Source organism: Canis lupus, chromosome 19 (assembly GCF_048164855.1).
Source record: "Canis lupus baileyi chromosome 19, mCanLup2.hap1, whole genome shotgun sequence".
NCBI lineage: Eukaryota > Metazoa > Chordata > Mammalia > Carnivora > Canidae > Canis > Canis lupus.
The window spans coordinates 4,905,690-4,923,163 of NC_132856.1; the positions used below are offsets into that span (position 1 = coordinate 4,905,690).

Consider the following 17,474-nt stretch of genomic DNA (forward strand, 5'->3'; position numbering starts at 1 on the left):
TATCCCATTTGCTTTATCATATTTTTTTTCTTGTTCTGCTCTCTCTGCAAGTACACATACACAGGTATAAGCACATGCACACACACTAACCAACACACACGCATTTTTTTTTCAGAATTATTTGAGAGTAAGTTGCCACCTTAAGCCCCTAATACTTCAGAGTATCTGTCCTAAAACAAGGACATTCTGTGACATAATCACAGTATGATTTTCAAAGTCAGGACATTAACATTGACTTGATACTACTATCTAATCCTCAGATCTTATTCAGAGTTGCCAACTGACATAATGATGTCCTCTCTGGAGAAACAATCCCTAATTCTTTTTTTTTTTTTTTAAGATTTTATTTATTTATTTGAGAGAGAGCGTGAGAGCATGGGGGGTGGGGGAGGGACAGAAAGAGAGGGACAAGGAGACTCCCCACAGAGCAAGGGAGCCCAACACGGGACTTGATCCCAGGACCCTGAGATTATGACCTAAGCCAAAGCTGGATGCTTAACCGACTGAGCCACCCAGGCGCCCCAAACAATCCCTAGTTCTTTTTTTTTTAATTAATTAATTAATTAATTAATTAATTTATTTATGATAGTCACAGAGAGAGAGAGAGAGAGAGAGAGAGAGGCAGAGACACAGGCAGAGGGAGAAGCAGGCTCCATGCACCGGGAGCCCGATGTGGGATTTGATCCCGGGTCTCCAGGATCGCGCCCTGGGCCAAAGGCAGGCGCCAAACCGCTGCGCCACCCAGGGATCCCGAACAATCCCTAGTTCTTAAGCCTCCTTTACAAATATCCAGAGGGAAAAGCATTCTCAGGGTGGCATTCCAAGGAGAGCATCCAGCCTGACCTTTCAAAGTGAATGACACAGCTTGTGGGCAGCTGGCTCCAGGTGAGCTATAGCATGGTGCAGAACCACATCAGAACTCGATGCAAAAGGAAAAATGTGCACCCCTATATATACTTGCCAAAATAGCATGCTGTATTTTGAACCAAGTGAAATAGTTAATAAATAAAGTAAAATTTAAAAAGACTATATACACAATGCCCCAGTTCCCTATCCATTTGCACATCACTGTCGACCCTCATAAACCCACCCCACAGGGCATGCTGGGCTGTAGGGCCTAGAAACCAGAGCCCCTGTGAAAATGACTATTTGTGCGGTACGGTAATACATATGGTAAAACAAACAACAGCCTGTCTTTTCAGGTATGATTTTGACATTTTATTTACTTGATTACTGAGGGGGTTTTTTGGTGCCAGCTTAAATTCTGTGCCTCTAGTGAATGCCTTCCTTGCCCAGATCCCAGTCCTGACCACCACACACCAGACACATTGGCTCTGGTGAGAGCATAGATGATATACACATACTTTGTGCTCGACAGTCTCACGATAAGCCTGAGAATGTGCCCTTGGACCCACTTCACAGATGAAGAAAGAGAGGCCCTATAGCAGTTAGCTAAATCGAAGTATCATAGACTAGGGAGCTTAAGCAACAGAAACTAATTTTTTTGTGCAGTTCTGGAGGGTAGAAATCTGGATCAAGGAGTCTACAGGGCTGGTTTCTCCTAAGGCCCCTCTCCTAGGCATGCAGATGGCCTCTTCTCCCTGTGTCCTCACATAGGGTATTAGTCAGGGTCCTCCAGAGGAGAAGCAAGGGGATGTGTGTGTATGTGTACACGTACTTATTCATTATAAGGAATTAGTGTATGTGATGTAGAAGGCCAGCAAGTCCCAAAGTCTTCAGCTGGCATGCTGGAGACCCAGAACGCTGATGGTGGCTTCCAGCCCAAATGCTGGGAGGCTTAAGACCTGAGAGGAGCCAATGTTTCAGTGTGAGTCTAGGTAGGTGGAGCTCACTCAGCTTTTTTGTTCTACTCAGGCCTTCGGCAGATTGGATGAGGCCCACCCACACTAGGGAGGGCAATCTGCTTTGTTCAGAGCACCAATTCAGGTGTTAATCTCATCCAGAACACCTCATAGATACATTCAGAATTATGTTTAGCTAAATCTCTGGACACCTGTGGCCCTGTCAAGATGACACGCAAAATTAATCATCAGACATGGTCTTCCCTCTGTGTCTTGTGTCTGCACTTAATCTCTTCTTATAAGGACATCAGTCATATTGGATTAGGGCCATCTTAATGATTTCATTTTAACTTAATTTCCCTGATAAAGACCTTATCTCTAATACAATCCCATTCTGAGTCAGAGGTCAGGGGACCTGGGGTCAGAACTTGAACATATGAATTTGGTGCAGGATGGCAGGGGGAGGGGTGGGGGTACAAATGGCCCCCAAACAGTCCCTGACAGAAGGGACTCAGCTCATTGGGCCTAGCCAGCTCTTTCCTTCTCGGAGTTGCCTGGGTACCCGGCACCCATCAGGTTGGCATGCCCTTCCCCAGGCAGCCCGACCCATCCATCTGATGGCTGCCAAGACATGGCTAAGGCACAGATAGTCACCCGGTATGGATAATCTCACGTGCAAAGTCCAGCAATTACTGAGATGAAAGTGCTTATCCGTGAGAGCCCAGTGATTTCCCACCCTCTGGCCACCAGAGGGATCTTGCTAAGACACTGGACTGCCAGGAGAGGTCATTCGCGGAGGACTGCATCCCTGGGGGCTACCCACACCTGTGGTGGCTGCTTTAACCGCCCTCTAGATGCACCTGACAAGGACATGTGGATGGAGGCAGGTAGCCTTGTTCCCACTCGAGGGGCTCAATTCCTCTCTAAACTTGAGCTGGGTTCAGCTCTGGCTCCCCAATTCTTAAACCTTCACTGACTGACTCCGCTGAAGACATGCTTCTCTGGGCCCCTGACAATTTGGTCAAACTGAGCCTCTGGTGTCTACCTCACCTGTGCCTCGTTCTGGTCCAGCGGAAGTGCCTGAATAAGGAGGCCACGCTCACGGGGAACAGAGGGCCCTTTGCACTACCCAGCATACAGCTCTTCCCATACAGCCCAGGGACCAGCTGCTTCACACACAGTGCAATACTGGTGGGGGGTGGTGGTGCAACACAGGCCTCTGGTGTGGTGGAAGCCAAGGGGTTCCTGGAGGCTCCTTCCTGGAAGATCCTCCCCTGGCCTCCCAGCACAGCCGAGGGGCAGGAAATGGCCTGAGCTGGACCAATCAGGCTGTCGCCCCAGGCTTTACATCCTGAATGGAGGCACATGGCTATGAGCTCCGTGGGTGCAGGTACCCTTCCTTCTTCACAGCTGGGAGCCTGCACTGGGCGGAGTGGGAGGTGCTCCTGCCCAGGGCTCAGCCCACTTCTCCAGTTTCCTGTGATCCTCTGAACTCCCGAGAGCAGTACCTAAATTCCCTTTCACTCTAGCTGGCCACAGGCGATTTCAGTGCTCACACACCACTCACATCCTTTTCACACCTTTTCTGCCCTGGGCACTGACCTCTCCATGTTAATGGAAAAACCCTCTTCATCCCACAAGACCTATCTCAGCTCTACAAGAATCTTCTCTGCTTTCCCAGTGGAAGTGATCACTTCCTCTCTTGGATAATAACCATGCTTTCTTCAAACTTATTTCATTAATAAAAAGAAGACCTACAATTTATCAAGTGCCAACTGTGTCCCAGGTGGTTTCATGCCTATTAGGCACTCTTCCCAAGCCCATTTCAGCTCAGAACAGGAGGGCTGGAATGGGGATGTGTTCTGGATGGTCACTGGGGGCAGATTCTACCTCTAGGATGCCCCAGAGGCTCCCGGTCAGGAGGTGGGGTGTAAGTCACCTCCCTTTGGATATGGGAAGGATTCTGTGATGCCCTAGTGAATGGACTGCCACAGAAGTGATGCCTCATGACTTCTGTGGCCTGCTCATGAAAGGTGACACACTTTCTATCTGGCTCTCTCTCTCTCTAGGAAAACTAACTCTGGGAACACAGCCACCATGTCGTGAGGAAGCCCAGGCCACCTGCGGGGGCCCTGTGTGGATGTGCTAGCTGACAGCCAGCAGCAACTGCAAGATGAGGGAATCCAGCTGCCAGTCTTCCAGAAGCCCCATCTGATGGGAGTAGAACAGGATCCGCCCAAATTGCAGATCCACAGGAAGAGCAAACATCGTCATTGTTTTAAGTCATTACATTCTGGGGTCATCTGTCATACAGCCACAGCTAGTGGCGCAGTCACACGGAGTCAGGAAGCTTTAAACAGTGCAGACCATAGGTGAAGCAGGGCAGCTTAGTTGGGTCCATCCCTTGGGTTGGATGGACCATATTCTGCTAACTCAGGGAAGTCCCTTACCCTCTCTGAGTCTCTGCTTCATTGTCAGAAATATGGGGGAAGTAACAGGACCTATTTCATGAGGCTGTTGGGAGGATTAATGGAGACGCTGGGTGTAAAGTATTTAGCACATATAAACAGTCAGTGAAAGTAGGGAATAATAGTAATAATTACTATCGAAGGCTAGGTAGGATTCCCAGTCAGTCTGACCTCAGAGCCTGCACAGTCTCCCCAAGTCACGGAGCATCTGGGGTCTGACTGCCAAGTTTTTAAACAGACCGAACTTAGCAGCCAAGAGCTGAGCCCTGGGACGTTAGTGTGTGCTGCGTGTGCCCTGTGCCCTGTGCCCAGCCCTGGAGGGTCGGCCTGGCTGGCCCCCTGGGCTGTGCACTCAGAGCTGCGAGCCCACTAAGTTCACTCACTGGGGCTGAGGCTGAGGGAGCTCCTCCAGAGTGAGTTTCTTCACATTGTGGTTTGGATACACCTGCTCTTGGTTACTTCCAAGAGAAGCGGTCAGTGAGACCCACCCATCGGGAAATAAATTGACAAGTGGTATAATCTGAAGCAATCCTCCATTTGTAACCAGACACCCATAGTATGCTGGGGGGGGGGTGGTGGCGAGGCTACAAGGTCAGCCTGGGGGGCATGTGAGCATGCAGAGTTAATGTTTTTTTCTTTTTTAATTTTTTTATTTATTTATGATAGTCACAGAGAGAGAGAGAGAGGCAGAGACACAGGCAGAGGGAGAAGCAGGCTCCATGCACCAGGGAGCCCGACGTGGGATTCGATCCCGGGTCTCCAGGATCGCGCCCTGGGCCAAAGGCAGGCGCCAAACCGCTGTGCCACCCAGGGATCCCAGCATGCAGAGTTATAATCACTCTTGAAAATCCCTCACTACCGAGGACCTGGAACTACATGGGCCAAGGGAACAGCATATGCGGGCCTCACCCTCCACTTCATGACACCTGAGGCTGTATAGATCTATGGGTGAAGTCCACCTACAGTTCTCTCCCCTTTTTCTCTCTCTCTCTCCTTTTGACATTAAAAACAGCATCTGGCTTTTAATACTGAGTAAAGCCAAGCCCATAGAAACATGGGGATTCTCACCCACTGCTGGTGAGGATGCACACCATTCCAACCACTCTGAGCCAGTGCATAAACCTCAGTGAAGCTCAAGGTGCTCTTATACTGCCCTGGTATGCACCCTACAGAAGCTCTGCAAACGTGAGCAAGCAAGGAGATACGTGCAAGACTCTTTGCTGCAACCCTGTCTATAATATCAAAAAATGAGAAACCACTGAATTCATAAAAACTGCAGAACAGATATTTGCACAATGGCATCGTTGTACAACAGAATACTATACACCAGTGAACATGAACGGATGTTATTATACATAGCAACCACGATAAATCTCACCAGCAAAGGTTGAAGGAAAGAAGCAAGTTGCATCTTGAAGAGATAGATAGCTGTGCACCCATGTTCACAGCAGCATTATTCATAATCATCGAAAGGGGGAAACAACCCAAGTGTCCAATGACAAATTAATGGATAAACAAAGTGTGGTCTATACACAATGGAATATTATCCAGCCTTAAAAAGGAAAGAAATTCTGCAATATGCTACATTGGATGACCCCTGAAGACATGGTGCCCAGTGAAATAAGCCAGCCACAAAAGGGCAAACACTGTATGATCCCACTTATGTGGGGTCCCTAGAACAGTCATATTCAGAGACAGAAAGTAGTGTGGGGGTTGCCAGGGGCTGGGCATGGGAGGAATGGGGGGCTGGTGTTTAATGGGGACAGAGTTTTGTGATGTCCTGGAGACGGATGGTGATGATGTTTGCACAACAATGTGAATGTACTTTGTGCCACTGAACTGGACACTTAAAAATGGCTAAGACGGTGGATTTTAAGTCTTTACCACAATTAAAAGATTTTTAAAAGCAAGTTGCAGATTACATCATATACCTGAAGCTTAAAAACATGTAAAAACAGCCTTTTTGTTAGCAAAGTTCTAAAAATGTGCATGAGAAAAATACAGATGGAATGGGGTGGTGGTGGCGGCGTGCTACTTAGGTTTAGCTCTGGGGGACTGGGGGAGGCCTAGGATTTGAGGGAGGTCCACAGGGGCCGCCCACTGCCTTGTAAGAGTTTATTTGTGAAGCCAGGCAATGGGTATACTACTCTGCATTCATTGCACCTGTTTCTTGAACGAGAGTCCCCTGAGGTCTGCTGGGCTCTGGCGACTGGGGGGAGGGTTCTGTGTCTTCCCGCGATGGCCCCCTGGCCAAAGCTGAAGGGTTCCCAGGGCCACCATCTACCCTGGCGGAATGCAGAAGTGCCCTATGAACATTCTTTCATTCTCGCGTTGAAATAAGCAGCTCTGCTCCTCCCCCAGCCTCAGCCTCTGGCAGAGCTCCAGGATTATTTTACATTAATTTAAGATCCCTAATGAAGAATAATTAACAGCTTCAAGGGAGCCTGGCACACCCTGTGTTTAGAAGTGGTTAATTATGCATTGTCTGCAAAACATCCTTTTCATACTCTTAAGTTTTGGGTCGCTGTTTTAAACAACGGAATATGGCATCAGGAAAAAAGCCAAGTGGTTCTGTTTGCAAAGCCTTCCTGAGGGTGGATCTGTCTGGGCAAGGACAGCCACCATTCCCTACATCCCTACTAAGTGCAGCACGTTGAGTGCTCTCCTGGAGTTGCCCCTGTCAATCCCCACGGGAGCCACGAGACATGGGCTAGCACCCGTCCCACATTGTACAGGGGCAGGCTTGGAGGGAAAGTGAGTTTCTGAGCACTCTGCCAGGATTAGGTCTGACCAGAAAGCCAGGTTCTTGTCTCCCTGACAGATGTGTCACTGTTATTTATGGTCACTCACTGGGGATGGAGAGAGGGCTGATCCAGCCCTGAGCATATCATTTGCTGGGATGCACAGTTGGATTCCTTAGCTGGCAGTGAGTGGCCTCCATGGCCAGACCAGCTGGTAAAATCCTGAGGGGCCCACTGACAAGCCATGTGACTTTGGGCAAACTACTTCTCCTTCCTGTGCCTCAGTGTCTCCTCAGCGGGGGAAATGGGATAACCACACCCTTCATGTGTTTGGGTTGCTGCAGAATTGGGGCTTGGAGTGGGACCTCACGTGCAGCAGGTGCTCAGTGAGCCTCAGCATTATAGTCATCTAGTCTGCCTTCCTTTCTAGGCTTGTCCCTTTGCATGTACCCTACACTTCAGCCTCACCTCTGTCCATTTCTGAACCATGCCAGGCTTGGTCCTACTTCCTTATGTTTGTTTAAGCCGTGCTCTCCACCCTTCCCTGTCTGGAAAAATCCCACTCCTACAACCAGCTCAGAAGCTACCTCCTGAAGGAAGACTTCTTTGATTTCTCCCAGACAGCCTCCCTCATGCTACTGGAAGCTTTGTGCCACCTCTATCTCTCATCTTTAATTTTCATGACTTGTAAGTGGGTCTCTTTCCCCTTGGAGGCTGGGAGCTCCTTGAGGACTATGCCCCAGTTGTCTCTGGGCTGCAGTATTGGCTTGGAAAAAGAGCCCCACCTGTGAATATGAACTTCCCAAGGTGGGAAGGGGGGGGGTCGGGCCTAGGGGGCCTTCACCAGCTCCCCTGGAGGCTGAACCAGGTCGTGCTCCCCTGGGGGGTGGGCAGCTCTCAGCTTGTCACCCCCTCCCTACATTTTCATGGAGTCCTCAACTGTGTGCAGCACAAAGCCCAGCCCCCGGTCCCTGGCACCCCATTTTAGCTCCATGGTCTTTTGCTACCACCTGAAAACACTGCCCTTTTAAAGCTTCTGGGGTTTTTTTTTCCCCACATGCTTTTCCCTTTGCCTGGAACACCCGCCTTCTCCTTCTTAGCCCTGCCAACTTCTCCAGACACTTTACTGCCCGTTCAGCTGTCACCTCCTCTGTGAAGGCCCCACACCCTGTTCCTCCACAGATGCGCTGACCATGACTGCTACCTTTTCCACCTGAGCCCTTGTGGGGGCAGAGCTGTGCCTCAGTCATCCCTCCGGCTCCAAGCCCCGGTGTGCCACCTGGCCTCAAGCTGTGGAGTACTCGAGAGATTGTCTGAGGAGAGAGACCTGGGTCCAAATCCTGTGGCTCCACGGACCTGGCTGCCTGCCCTTCAGTCAGACAGCTCACCTGCTTGGAGTGGGGCTTAGTGCCCCATTGCAGTAGGGGTGAGGATTAACGATCTTGTGAAGTGCCCCACCCTCTCTCATCACTACCAACCAGAATATGCCAGGTGCCCCAAGGCTCTAACAACAACCCCCCCAGGGTGAGGGTGAAGGCTCCGCCACCTGAACAGGGTGGAGATCCCACCTGGTGTGGCCTTGGGCTCAGAAGTGGCGGTGCTAATCAGATGCAGGACGGGCCTCTTTCCCTGGCACCCACCCAAGAGTAGGGATCCTCCTTTCTGAGGCTGCCGTGAGACCCTCAGTGCCCGCCCCCTTCAGAGAAAGCCCCTGGAAGAGAAAAGAAAAGCTCCCATACTTTCCCAGAGCTGCTTGCATATTAATAGCGGTGGACTTCACAGAGTGTGAAATCGGGAAAAACGAATTCCCTCAGAATAGCTGGTATTCTAACTCCCTCCTCCCAGATCCTTCATTACGTGCCGTTGAAGGCAACCATGGGGGTGGCCCACAAGGCCCTCTCTGCTGGCCCAGGCCCCCGCGGTTGTGGGCCAAGGTGTGTGTGCAGGCACAACACACGTGATATGGTCAGGTTTGTTAAACATTCGGGCTCGTGGAGTCTGCCGCCTGCACCGTTTCAGGAAGCAGTCCCCAAATGCCACTATTACCAGTTCCAGATACCAAAAGATGGGTAAGCTGGGGCTCAGAGAGGGAAAGCAACGTGTCCAAAGTCCCACAGCAAGGGAAGGGACGTGAACTCTGAACTCTGGTCTCCTGACCTCCAGACCGGGGATCTCCCATTCAGCTTCCCCCAGTAGCTATCAGATAATTCCTGCTTGGGATGCAGGCAGTCACACCTGTTAATCACATGAGTTGCCTATTAGGTCGGAGGGAATGTACTGTGGCAGGGCCAGGCTGCCCTCCTGTGGGGTCACCTCTGCCCAGGATCCAGTCCACTCCAGGGCCGATCCCAGCAGCAAGAAACAATGAAACACAGCATTGAGCCACAGAACACTCCAGGGTGACCACTTCTTTGCAGAAAGCCTACCAGTTTCAGGGCTGGAGGGAGAGGAGGGTACAATTAAGCTGAGTTGCAAAGTGACCCATGGCAAACGCCACTGCCATTCTCCACCGATGGCGGGGACCATGGGCTGACCTGAGGAGGCCCTGCAGTCGGAAAGCTGGGGTGTGGGGGGACTTCATCTCACAGCTCATTGCCCTAAGGTGGAGGTCCTCCCTGGAGGGTCCACATACCTTTTATAGACTCCATGCAGCGGCTGCAGACACAGGAACTGCCAGTAATCCAGGCAAAAGGCCTTGAACTTGAGCATTTTCACCTTTCAGTCTCCAGCCAGGCCCCTGTCGTTCCTTCACCGAGACTCAGATGGGGTTGGTGGGGAGCCGGGGGCCTGGCCACTCCGGTCCACCCTGGTCCCGCCGCGGCTCCCACTCACATGGCCTGGCCCTGCCCAGCCGGCTTCTAGAGCACACGCCTCCAATACAAAGAGCAGCGCGCACAAAAGCCTAGCAACTCGTTGGTGCGCTCACCCGGGCAGTCTCAGACTGCTGCTGTCTCTGATGGCTGGTTCTTCTTGGGGTTCCCTTGGGGGTCCCCAGGGCAAACCGAAGCAGCCCCGGCTGTGCCCAGTCGCAGGGGCCCCTGGCCCATCATCCTGGGGAGCCTAGATGCTGGGGCTCCTGGTGGCGGCTCTGAGTCCCTTCTTCCGACCAGGCCCCTGGACACTCGGTGGCCTCACCCGCACCTGGCCGGGCAGTTGCCTGCCCGCCTGGCTGGCCCAGGGTGGCTCCGGCCCCAAAGACCTTGATGGGAGGCAAAGAGGGGGAGAAATGACAGGCAAACACTGACCTGGAGACCCGATCAATTACGTTTGGCAGAAGCCCGGTCCGGCCCGGCCCGTGTGAGCGAGAACTCCCCACATAGCCACATGGTGTGGGTGGGAGCCGCTTGGCTCAGAAAGGCAGGCGGAGAAAGACTGACACGGCCCCAGCGGTTGCCCCGGCAACGGGGACACATTGATAAAATCTAAAATGGAACCTCGATGACAGCTGCTCATTGGCTGCCAGGAGGGGACTCCTGTCGCTATTGCTAGCGAGGGAGGGGGGAGGAGGGCGGCTGGGCCAGGGGCCAGCCAGGGGCTGCTGAGCAGGAACAAGCAGGGCCACGGGCAGAGTGGGTGGCTCTGTGGCCCCGGGACCCAGCGGTCACAGGAGCAGAACCACCGGGCCTGGCCTCTCTCCCCATCCCTGCCAGTGGGTCCTGCTTCTGCTCTGACTGCTCTAGGGATCATTCCCTGCGCCTGCCACAGGGACCTTAACATGTCACTCCTGCCCCCGCCCTCATGTGGCCCCACGCTGCTCTCAGAATAAAGGCCAAACTCCTGACTGAGAGACTGGCTCCTGCTGACTGGCTGACCTCTCTGAGGCCCGCAGCCACCTGGGCCCCCTTCACGTCCCCTAATCCATCACCCTTCAGGTCTTCACATGCAGTGCTCTCTGCCCCCTCCTCTGGGGCAGTGACTCCTCATCCACCAGATATCACCTCAAACACCTCCTCTGAGCCTCCTTCACTCCGCACCCTGTCTGACTTGCTCCCTGGACGTGCCATCCTCTGAAATGATCCCGTTTATTTGTTTACTGCCGCTCTGTTTACGAGCATCTCCTGGGCCTCTCCCAGACAGGGCCCCTGTGTCTCTCTCACCCATCCCCCGGCTCAGCCCCATGCCGGGCCCACCGTGGGCACCCAGTCATCATTAGTGGAAGGAACGAAGGATCTTGGGTAGCAGAATAGAAGGGTCTTAGCCCATGAAACGCCCTCCTACGCACAGCATGAAGTAGCACCCCTCTGCTACTTCAGGTCTCTGAACATCAATTACAGGGAGGTGGTCCTGTAATTGGGAACGTACAGGGTGGTGGGCATTCTTATGACCCTCCCCAGCTCGAAGATGAGGGAACAGAGGCCAGAAAAGACTCTGTGCCCATGTATGAAGGGTGACATCCAGGTGACACCAGCCTCAGATGGGAGCTGGTGCTGGTGCTGGACAAGGCTGCCAGGCTCCTGAAGGCTAGGTGAGGAACCAGGGGCCCAGTCCCAGCCCCGTGCTCTGACAAAGCCAAGAAACAAAGTCACCTGCCCCAGGAGGGCATTTTCTGTAACTGGCAAACATAATGCTTCTAGAGCAGTGGTTCTCAATCAGGGGCTCTTTTGCTGCCGCCCTGCTCCCCACCGGGGAACATGCTGCAATGTCTGGAGAAGTCTGGGGTTGCCACACTGGGGAGGGGTGTGCTACTGGCATCTAGTGGTGTTTAGATGCTGCTAAACATCCTATAATGCGCAGCAGGATGGCGCCCACAATAAAGAATGATCCCTCCCCAAACGTTAGGAGTGGTGGAGCAGAGAAACCCTGTCCCGGAGAGTACCCGCCGCCCCGCCGGAAATATCCCATCACGGACAGTTCTAACTGCAAGGGCATCCGAAACGGCTCAGTCCCAGGCTTTTCTTGTACAAACAGGGAGTGTGAGGCCCAGCGAGGGGGAAGGGCACAGCCAGCATCATTAGCATGGACCCAGGAAGCCCTACACCGTCCGGCACCGGGGAGAGACGAGCCGCTGGGTAAGTGAAAATGTGAAATGAGAAGAGGCTGATAACCGCGGGGCAGATGGGGAAGGAGGGGGACAGCGGCCATCTGCCAAGGCTGAGGAGCCTGTCAGCCAAGGTAGCACAGGCCCCACAAAGCCGCGCCCCCCCCCCCCCCCCCCAGGACATCAGCTTCCCTCTCACGCCTGCCTGTGGCCGAGGAAGCCGGCTGTGCCTTTGAAAGGAGGCAATTGCTGGCTGGGACCTTTGTTTCTGAATTCCCAAGCTGTGAATGGGGCCTCCAAACCCCGTGGGATGGGGCCGGGAAGAATGGCGCCTCCTCCACTGGGGCCCGCGAGCCAGGTTTCCCTGAGGCTCCCACAACACTGCCTGCGCCGCACAAAGAGGCCCGGAGGCCAGGTGCTGGTGAGGCAGGGTCAGGGGGGCCCTCGGTCCCAGCCTGGGTCTGGCACCGATGTTCCTCTGGCCTCTGCATCTCAGTTTTCCTCCTCTGTGAAATGAGAACATTGAGCCTGGCTCTGCCTGTGTCCCAAGGCTGCTGTGAGAAGCAGCAGTCAGGATCACAGGGATGGGGCAGACCCAGGTCAGCACCTGCCTCTTTTCTGGTCCTCAAATGGACCAAGTACATTCCACCTCAGGACCTTTGCACTGGCCATCCCCAGCACCTGGACGCTCTTTCTCCTGGCTCACCTTCACTTTCCTTCTGGTCTCTGGCTAAATGGCACCACCTCACAGAGGCCTTCCCTGACCACCCTTCTCCCCTCTCTATCCCCTTTACTCTGATTTATTTTTCTTCATAGCATTTACCACCACCTGACGCAGTACATTAACACCTGATTCCTCTGTTTGTTGCCTGTCCCCCACCTGACAAAACAGCTCAACAAAAGCAGCAGCCGCGTTCGCTGTGATATCATAGGCACCTGACACCCATAGGTACTCAGGAAACAGGGCTGGGTGGGGGAGGGGGAAAGGGCACAGCTGAGGGGTCCTGCTGTCTGCTCTGACCCCTGGCTTCATCCTCTAGGGCTGTGAAGGCACTGGGGCACTGGCTTCGAGGTCAAGTGTGACCAGCCTTAAGGGGTGGCCGTTGCTCTAGCCATTCTCTGACCATGACCACTGCCTGGTCTGGTGAGAGCTGGGTCCGAGTCAAAGCTGAGGGGGCAGGGGACATGTGACAACCCCTCCCCAACCCCTAGATACTCCGGGACAAAAGCTCCATCACCCTCCCTTCGTTCTAGAGCCTTCCCTGCCTGGCCCTGAGCAGAGTGCTGACTAGGGGCTGGCAGTGGATAAAGCGGGTGGAGCCACGCTGCTGTCGGAGATGTGGGTGGCTTTCAGAGAAGCTAGGGGCTCGGCTGTGTTACAGGAGTCTCATGAACCTCTCACCCCAGGCTCAGCCTGTACTGCTGAGACACTGCACAGATGCCCACACACCTGCCCAGCACCCCAGGCCAGCCAGGCAGGGAGGTCCGGCTGTGAGCATGTGTGAACAGAGTAGCCGTGGATGTGTGTGAGCCCGTGCAGAGGAGGGGTGGAGCTCGGGTCTGACTGCATGCAGAATGGAGTTCTGGGTGCAGCATGTCTGTGATTGTGCCAGCGCTGCACCAGGAGCTGTGGGTATGATGAGGTGCGTCCACAGGGGCGAGGAGCGTACTGTGGCATTGGGTAGTGTTCCCAGCAGGATCTGGGTTCCAATCCCAGCTCTGCTCACCAGCTGAGAATCCTAAACAAGTGACTTCTGTCACTGGGCTAATATTAGTTTAGTGCGGTTGTGAGGAAGTGGGATACTTCGGCTTTCGTCACACATGCACACTCCTGCCAGTGTCACGTGTGGCTGTGGCCATGGAGTGTCCCCATACAGCATTATCTGAGTGTGTGAGCAGCTCTCCAGCCTCCAGCAGGGCTGCCAGCACCACGATGGCTCAAGGGAGCAGTCTCCAGATGGCCACCCCTCTGCCCTCCTCAGAGCCTCAGGCAGCCCTAGGGTTTCAAAGCTGGTGGCCACAACCACCCCATCACAGCAGAGCATCTACAGCTCTTGCCCTCAGCGCAGGGGCCCAGGCCCCCGCAGAGTCTCCGGGGCTGGGGCCCACAGCCCCGTGGGCCTCCTTTCAGGCTCCCCAGCAGGACTCGGTATGGCCCGACCGTCTGCCTCACCTCTCTTGGCTCTGCCTGCCAGGCCGCATCCACCCTTGCGCATCCTCACCGAGTATGGCCTTCCCTGGCAGCAGCCCATCTCCCGCTCCTCACAAGGGACCAGCCAATTTCTAGTCAACGAGGCCCAGTCCCCTCTTCCCTGACTCACGCTGCTACACCGGACACAGCACCCCATGCCAACAGCACTCCAGGACCAGCGGCCTGTGTCTTGTCTTTTGTGCCCCTGGCCTGTGAGCAGTGATCAGCTGGCTTCCCATCCAGGGGACCTTCTTCTGTGCCTCGGTCTCCAGGCCTTTCTTGTAAAGCTAGAGAATGTCTTTTTTTCTGAAGACACGTTATAGAAACGTCAAGATACAGAACACACATGAGGGCAGAGACCCTCAGACACCTCCCACCCTCGCCCCCCGGGTTCCCATCAACTACAATCAGAAAACCAGCAGAAAGTATCAGCCTTGCCCTTGGGCTGCTGCCTCGTTGTCATGGGAACTGGGGGCCGCAGGCTGGCCCTCTGAGGGACCACCAGCCTCGGCTCTCAGAGGAACCATTAGCTGAGCCCTAGTCCTCGGGGGACCATTCCTCCCTGGACTGGTTCTCAGGGGATGTGTCAGGGGTACCTCTGGCGCCTGGGGGTAGTTTTCGGGTTAAACGGGGAGACTAGCTTCCCCGTGATGCCCCTTGGGCAGATCCTTGGTGCCGATGGGGAGTGAGGGGCCCGGAGTGGAGAGAGCAACAGTACCTGTAGTGGTCAGTGGACAGGCTGCTTCCACTCTCCAGGGAGCTCCTGAGGTGGCAAAAGTGAGACAGGGTTACTGACGATCCACACGCAATGAAGGCTCCCAGGGGCCATGCGAGCTCAGGCCACACTGGGTGGTCCCAGGACAGGTCCTGGAGTAGGTGAGCAGCCCTGGGAAAAGTGTTCGGTCCCCACATGCAAGAAACCATGTGCTTCTTTCCCTCTGACAGGTCAGATGAGAAGCTGCCCCGTCTCTACTCCACATGCCAGCTTGGAGAGCTCAGTTACAGCATCAAGTTCGGCTGCTCCCTATTCACTGGGGAAACCAAGGCCCCAGGTCCCACAGGGAGGCTCCCAGCCTGAGGCTCTTTATAGTCAGAGACCCAGATGGGGCTGGGCCTGCCAGCTTGCAGCTCTGCCCACTGGCCCTCCTGCCACTGACAGACCCTTCCCATGCACAAACTGGCCCCTACCTCCTCACTCTCCTCTCATCCCACCCCCACCTCCAACCATCCTGCTCCTCGCTGTTCCTGCAACCCGCCCATCACACTCTTGCCCCAGGGCCTTTGCACTTGTTCTTTTACCTAGGATGCTCACCCCCCATCACCACATTTGACACCCACTTTCCAGCTCAGAGGGCCTTGTGTGTCCTGGTCATGTTGGCCCCACAGAGGAGACTAGTCGACCCCATCACCTGCTATAAATGGTGGGTCAGAGGTGGTGAGTGCAGGTGAGTGAGGTCAGAGGAGGGGAGGGAGCCCTGCCTGAGGTCCCACAGTGGCCTGAGAGGCAGCCTCTTACCCTCCTTGTGGCTGAGGATACTGAGGCTCAGAGCGATGAAGCACCACGGGCAGCGTCTACCAACTCTGAGAGGCTGGGCTGGGACTGGGACTCAGGTGTGTCTGGCCTGGGACCACCATGCTCCATCACAGGCACCTGACGCCTCGGAGTCCTTGTGGACCCCAGGCCAGCCTCATGAACTCCAGAGCCCCTGCCCGAGACTTGATGCCCAGCTCTGGACTGGGACCCAGAACTAGCCCAATCTGGGGTCAGATCCATCTCCACCCTCACTCACCATGGATTTGGTACAAGTCCCTTCACCCTTCCGTGCCTCAGTTTCCACATTTGTAAAAAGGGAATAAGTAAATAGCTCAAGAGGGGAAATAATGGATTTGAAAGGACTGCAGAGAAACACGAACCTCTGTTTGTTCTACATGCTGGCATGGCCAGGGTCCCAGGCCTTTGGGGCCTTGGGGTGTGCCTTTCACGACTCCGTGGCCTGGCTTCCCCAGCACCTCCTGTCCCTGCCCTCCTGGGGAGCAGCTGCTATGACACTGGACACAAACCTGGAGGCAGTGTCCCTGGACCACACCTCTCCTCCCACATCCTTCTGTCTTTCCTCATAGGATGCCACCTCTCCCCACGGAGGCTTCTCTGCACCCCCCCTCCCCCGATGCCTCAGAAGGCTGGGGCCCCTCCTTCCCGTGGGCCTGTGCTTGGCATTTGGGCTTTGGCATTCTAAGCCAACGCTCTGCACTTGCCATGGGTCATCTGAGCTTCAGCCTCAGTTTACCTACTTGCCCTTGGCACATCCCTTTCCACATCATCCCCTTCCACCATCCCCACATTGACCTGCAATTCTGGCCCAGCGAAAGCATTGCTGGTTGGCCGGGTCCTTTACTCAGCATATTGGATTTCCCAGAACCGAGCCCTGCCCCTGCCCCAGGCCCCCCCTTCTTCTCCAACCCCGGCTGCAGAGGCTACAGACAAGCTTCCTTCTCCCCTAGAGCCAGAGCCCACCCCAGGGCCATGCACCGTGGGCTCAGCAGCCTGTGTCAACAAGGCCTCACCAAAGCTCAACAAGAAAAGAGGACATAAGGGCGGTATCAGGATTCCCTCCAGTCACCATCCCAGACTGTTCACTGTCCTGTGCCTGCTCTGGTGGGCGATGGCTTTCCCTGGGTGGACAGAGGGCGGGGGTGGCAAGGCAGGCCTTACCTCCCCACCATGGCAGGACCCATACTGGGAGTGGTGAGGAGCTCCTGCCTTCAGGAAGCCCCTAGTCTAGACAAGGGGAGCCAGCACTGAGCTCCTCTACCCCCAACAACTGGTCCCTCAGATGCAGATGTGCATGTGAGCACATACCAGTATGATGTGACAGGGACTCAGCAAAGTGATGCCAAGGTTCTCAGAGCCCACTCTTCCCAGGCTCAGAGCTGCCTGACACAAGCAAAGGGATCCAGCTCCCTCACTCTGGTCCTGCTCTGACTACATCATGAGAACATCTGATGAACGGCAACATCTGGCCAGCCGCAGAGAGCCCACCTAGGGCTAGGTGCTTTTCCCATGTACTTCCTCATCTAGCCCTCGCAAAACCCTCATGAGGCACAAGGAAACCCTCAGGGGCCCCCTGCACCTGGGACACCCGTTCCCTGCCTCTTTATCCTGCAGCAAGCTCCTATTCACCCTACAAAACCTGCTCTAATATCAACCCCTCAGTAGGACCTTCTTTGCTGGCCCTGATCTCCCAAGCGGATTGCTTTCTTCCTTCCTTCCTTGTTCTCTCTCCCACTTCTCTA

The 17,474-nt window shown here is 54.5% G+C and overlaps 1 protein-coding gene across 9 annotated transcripts in view; it reads right to left on the reverse strand.

Annotated features, from left to right (window-relative positions):
• The window catches only part of IQSEC1 (IQ motif and Sec7 domain ArfGEF 1), a 377,635-nt gene that overhangs the window by 129,463 nt on the left and 230,698 nt on the right, over positions 1-17,474 (reverse strand). For 6 of the 9 annotated variants that reach the window (XM_072784961.1, XM_072784968.1, XM_072784969.1 and 3 more), the window contains exon 3: positions 14,899-14,943. The exons of 2 other annotated variants lie outside the window; for them this stretch is intronic. In XM_072784961.1, coding sequence (XP_072641062.1) covers positions 14,899-14,943 — 45 coding nt within the window. Of the gene's footprint in view, positions 1-9,643; positions 10,012-14,898; positions 14,944-17,474 lie in introns of those variants that run through there. One more of the 9 variants, XM_072784963.1, reaches the window with a different exon arrangement.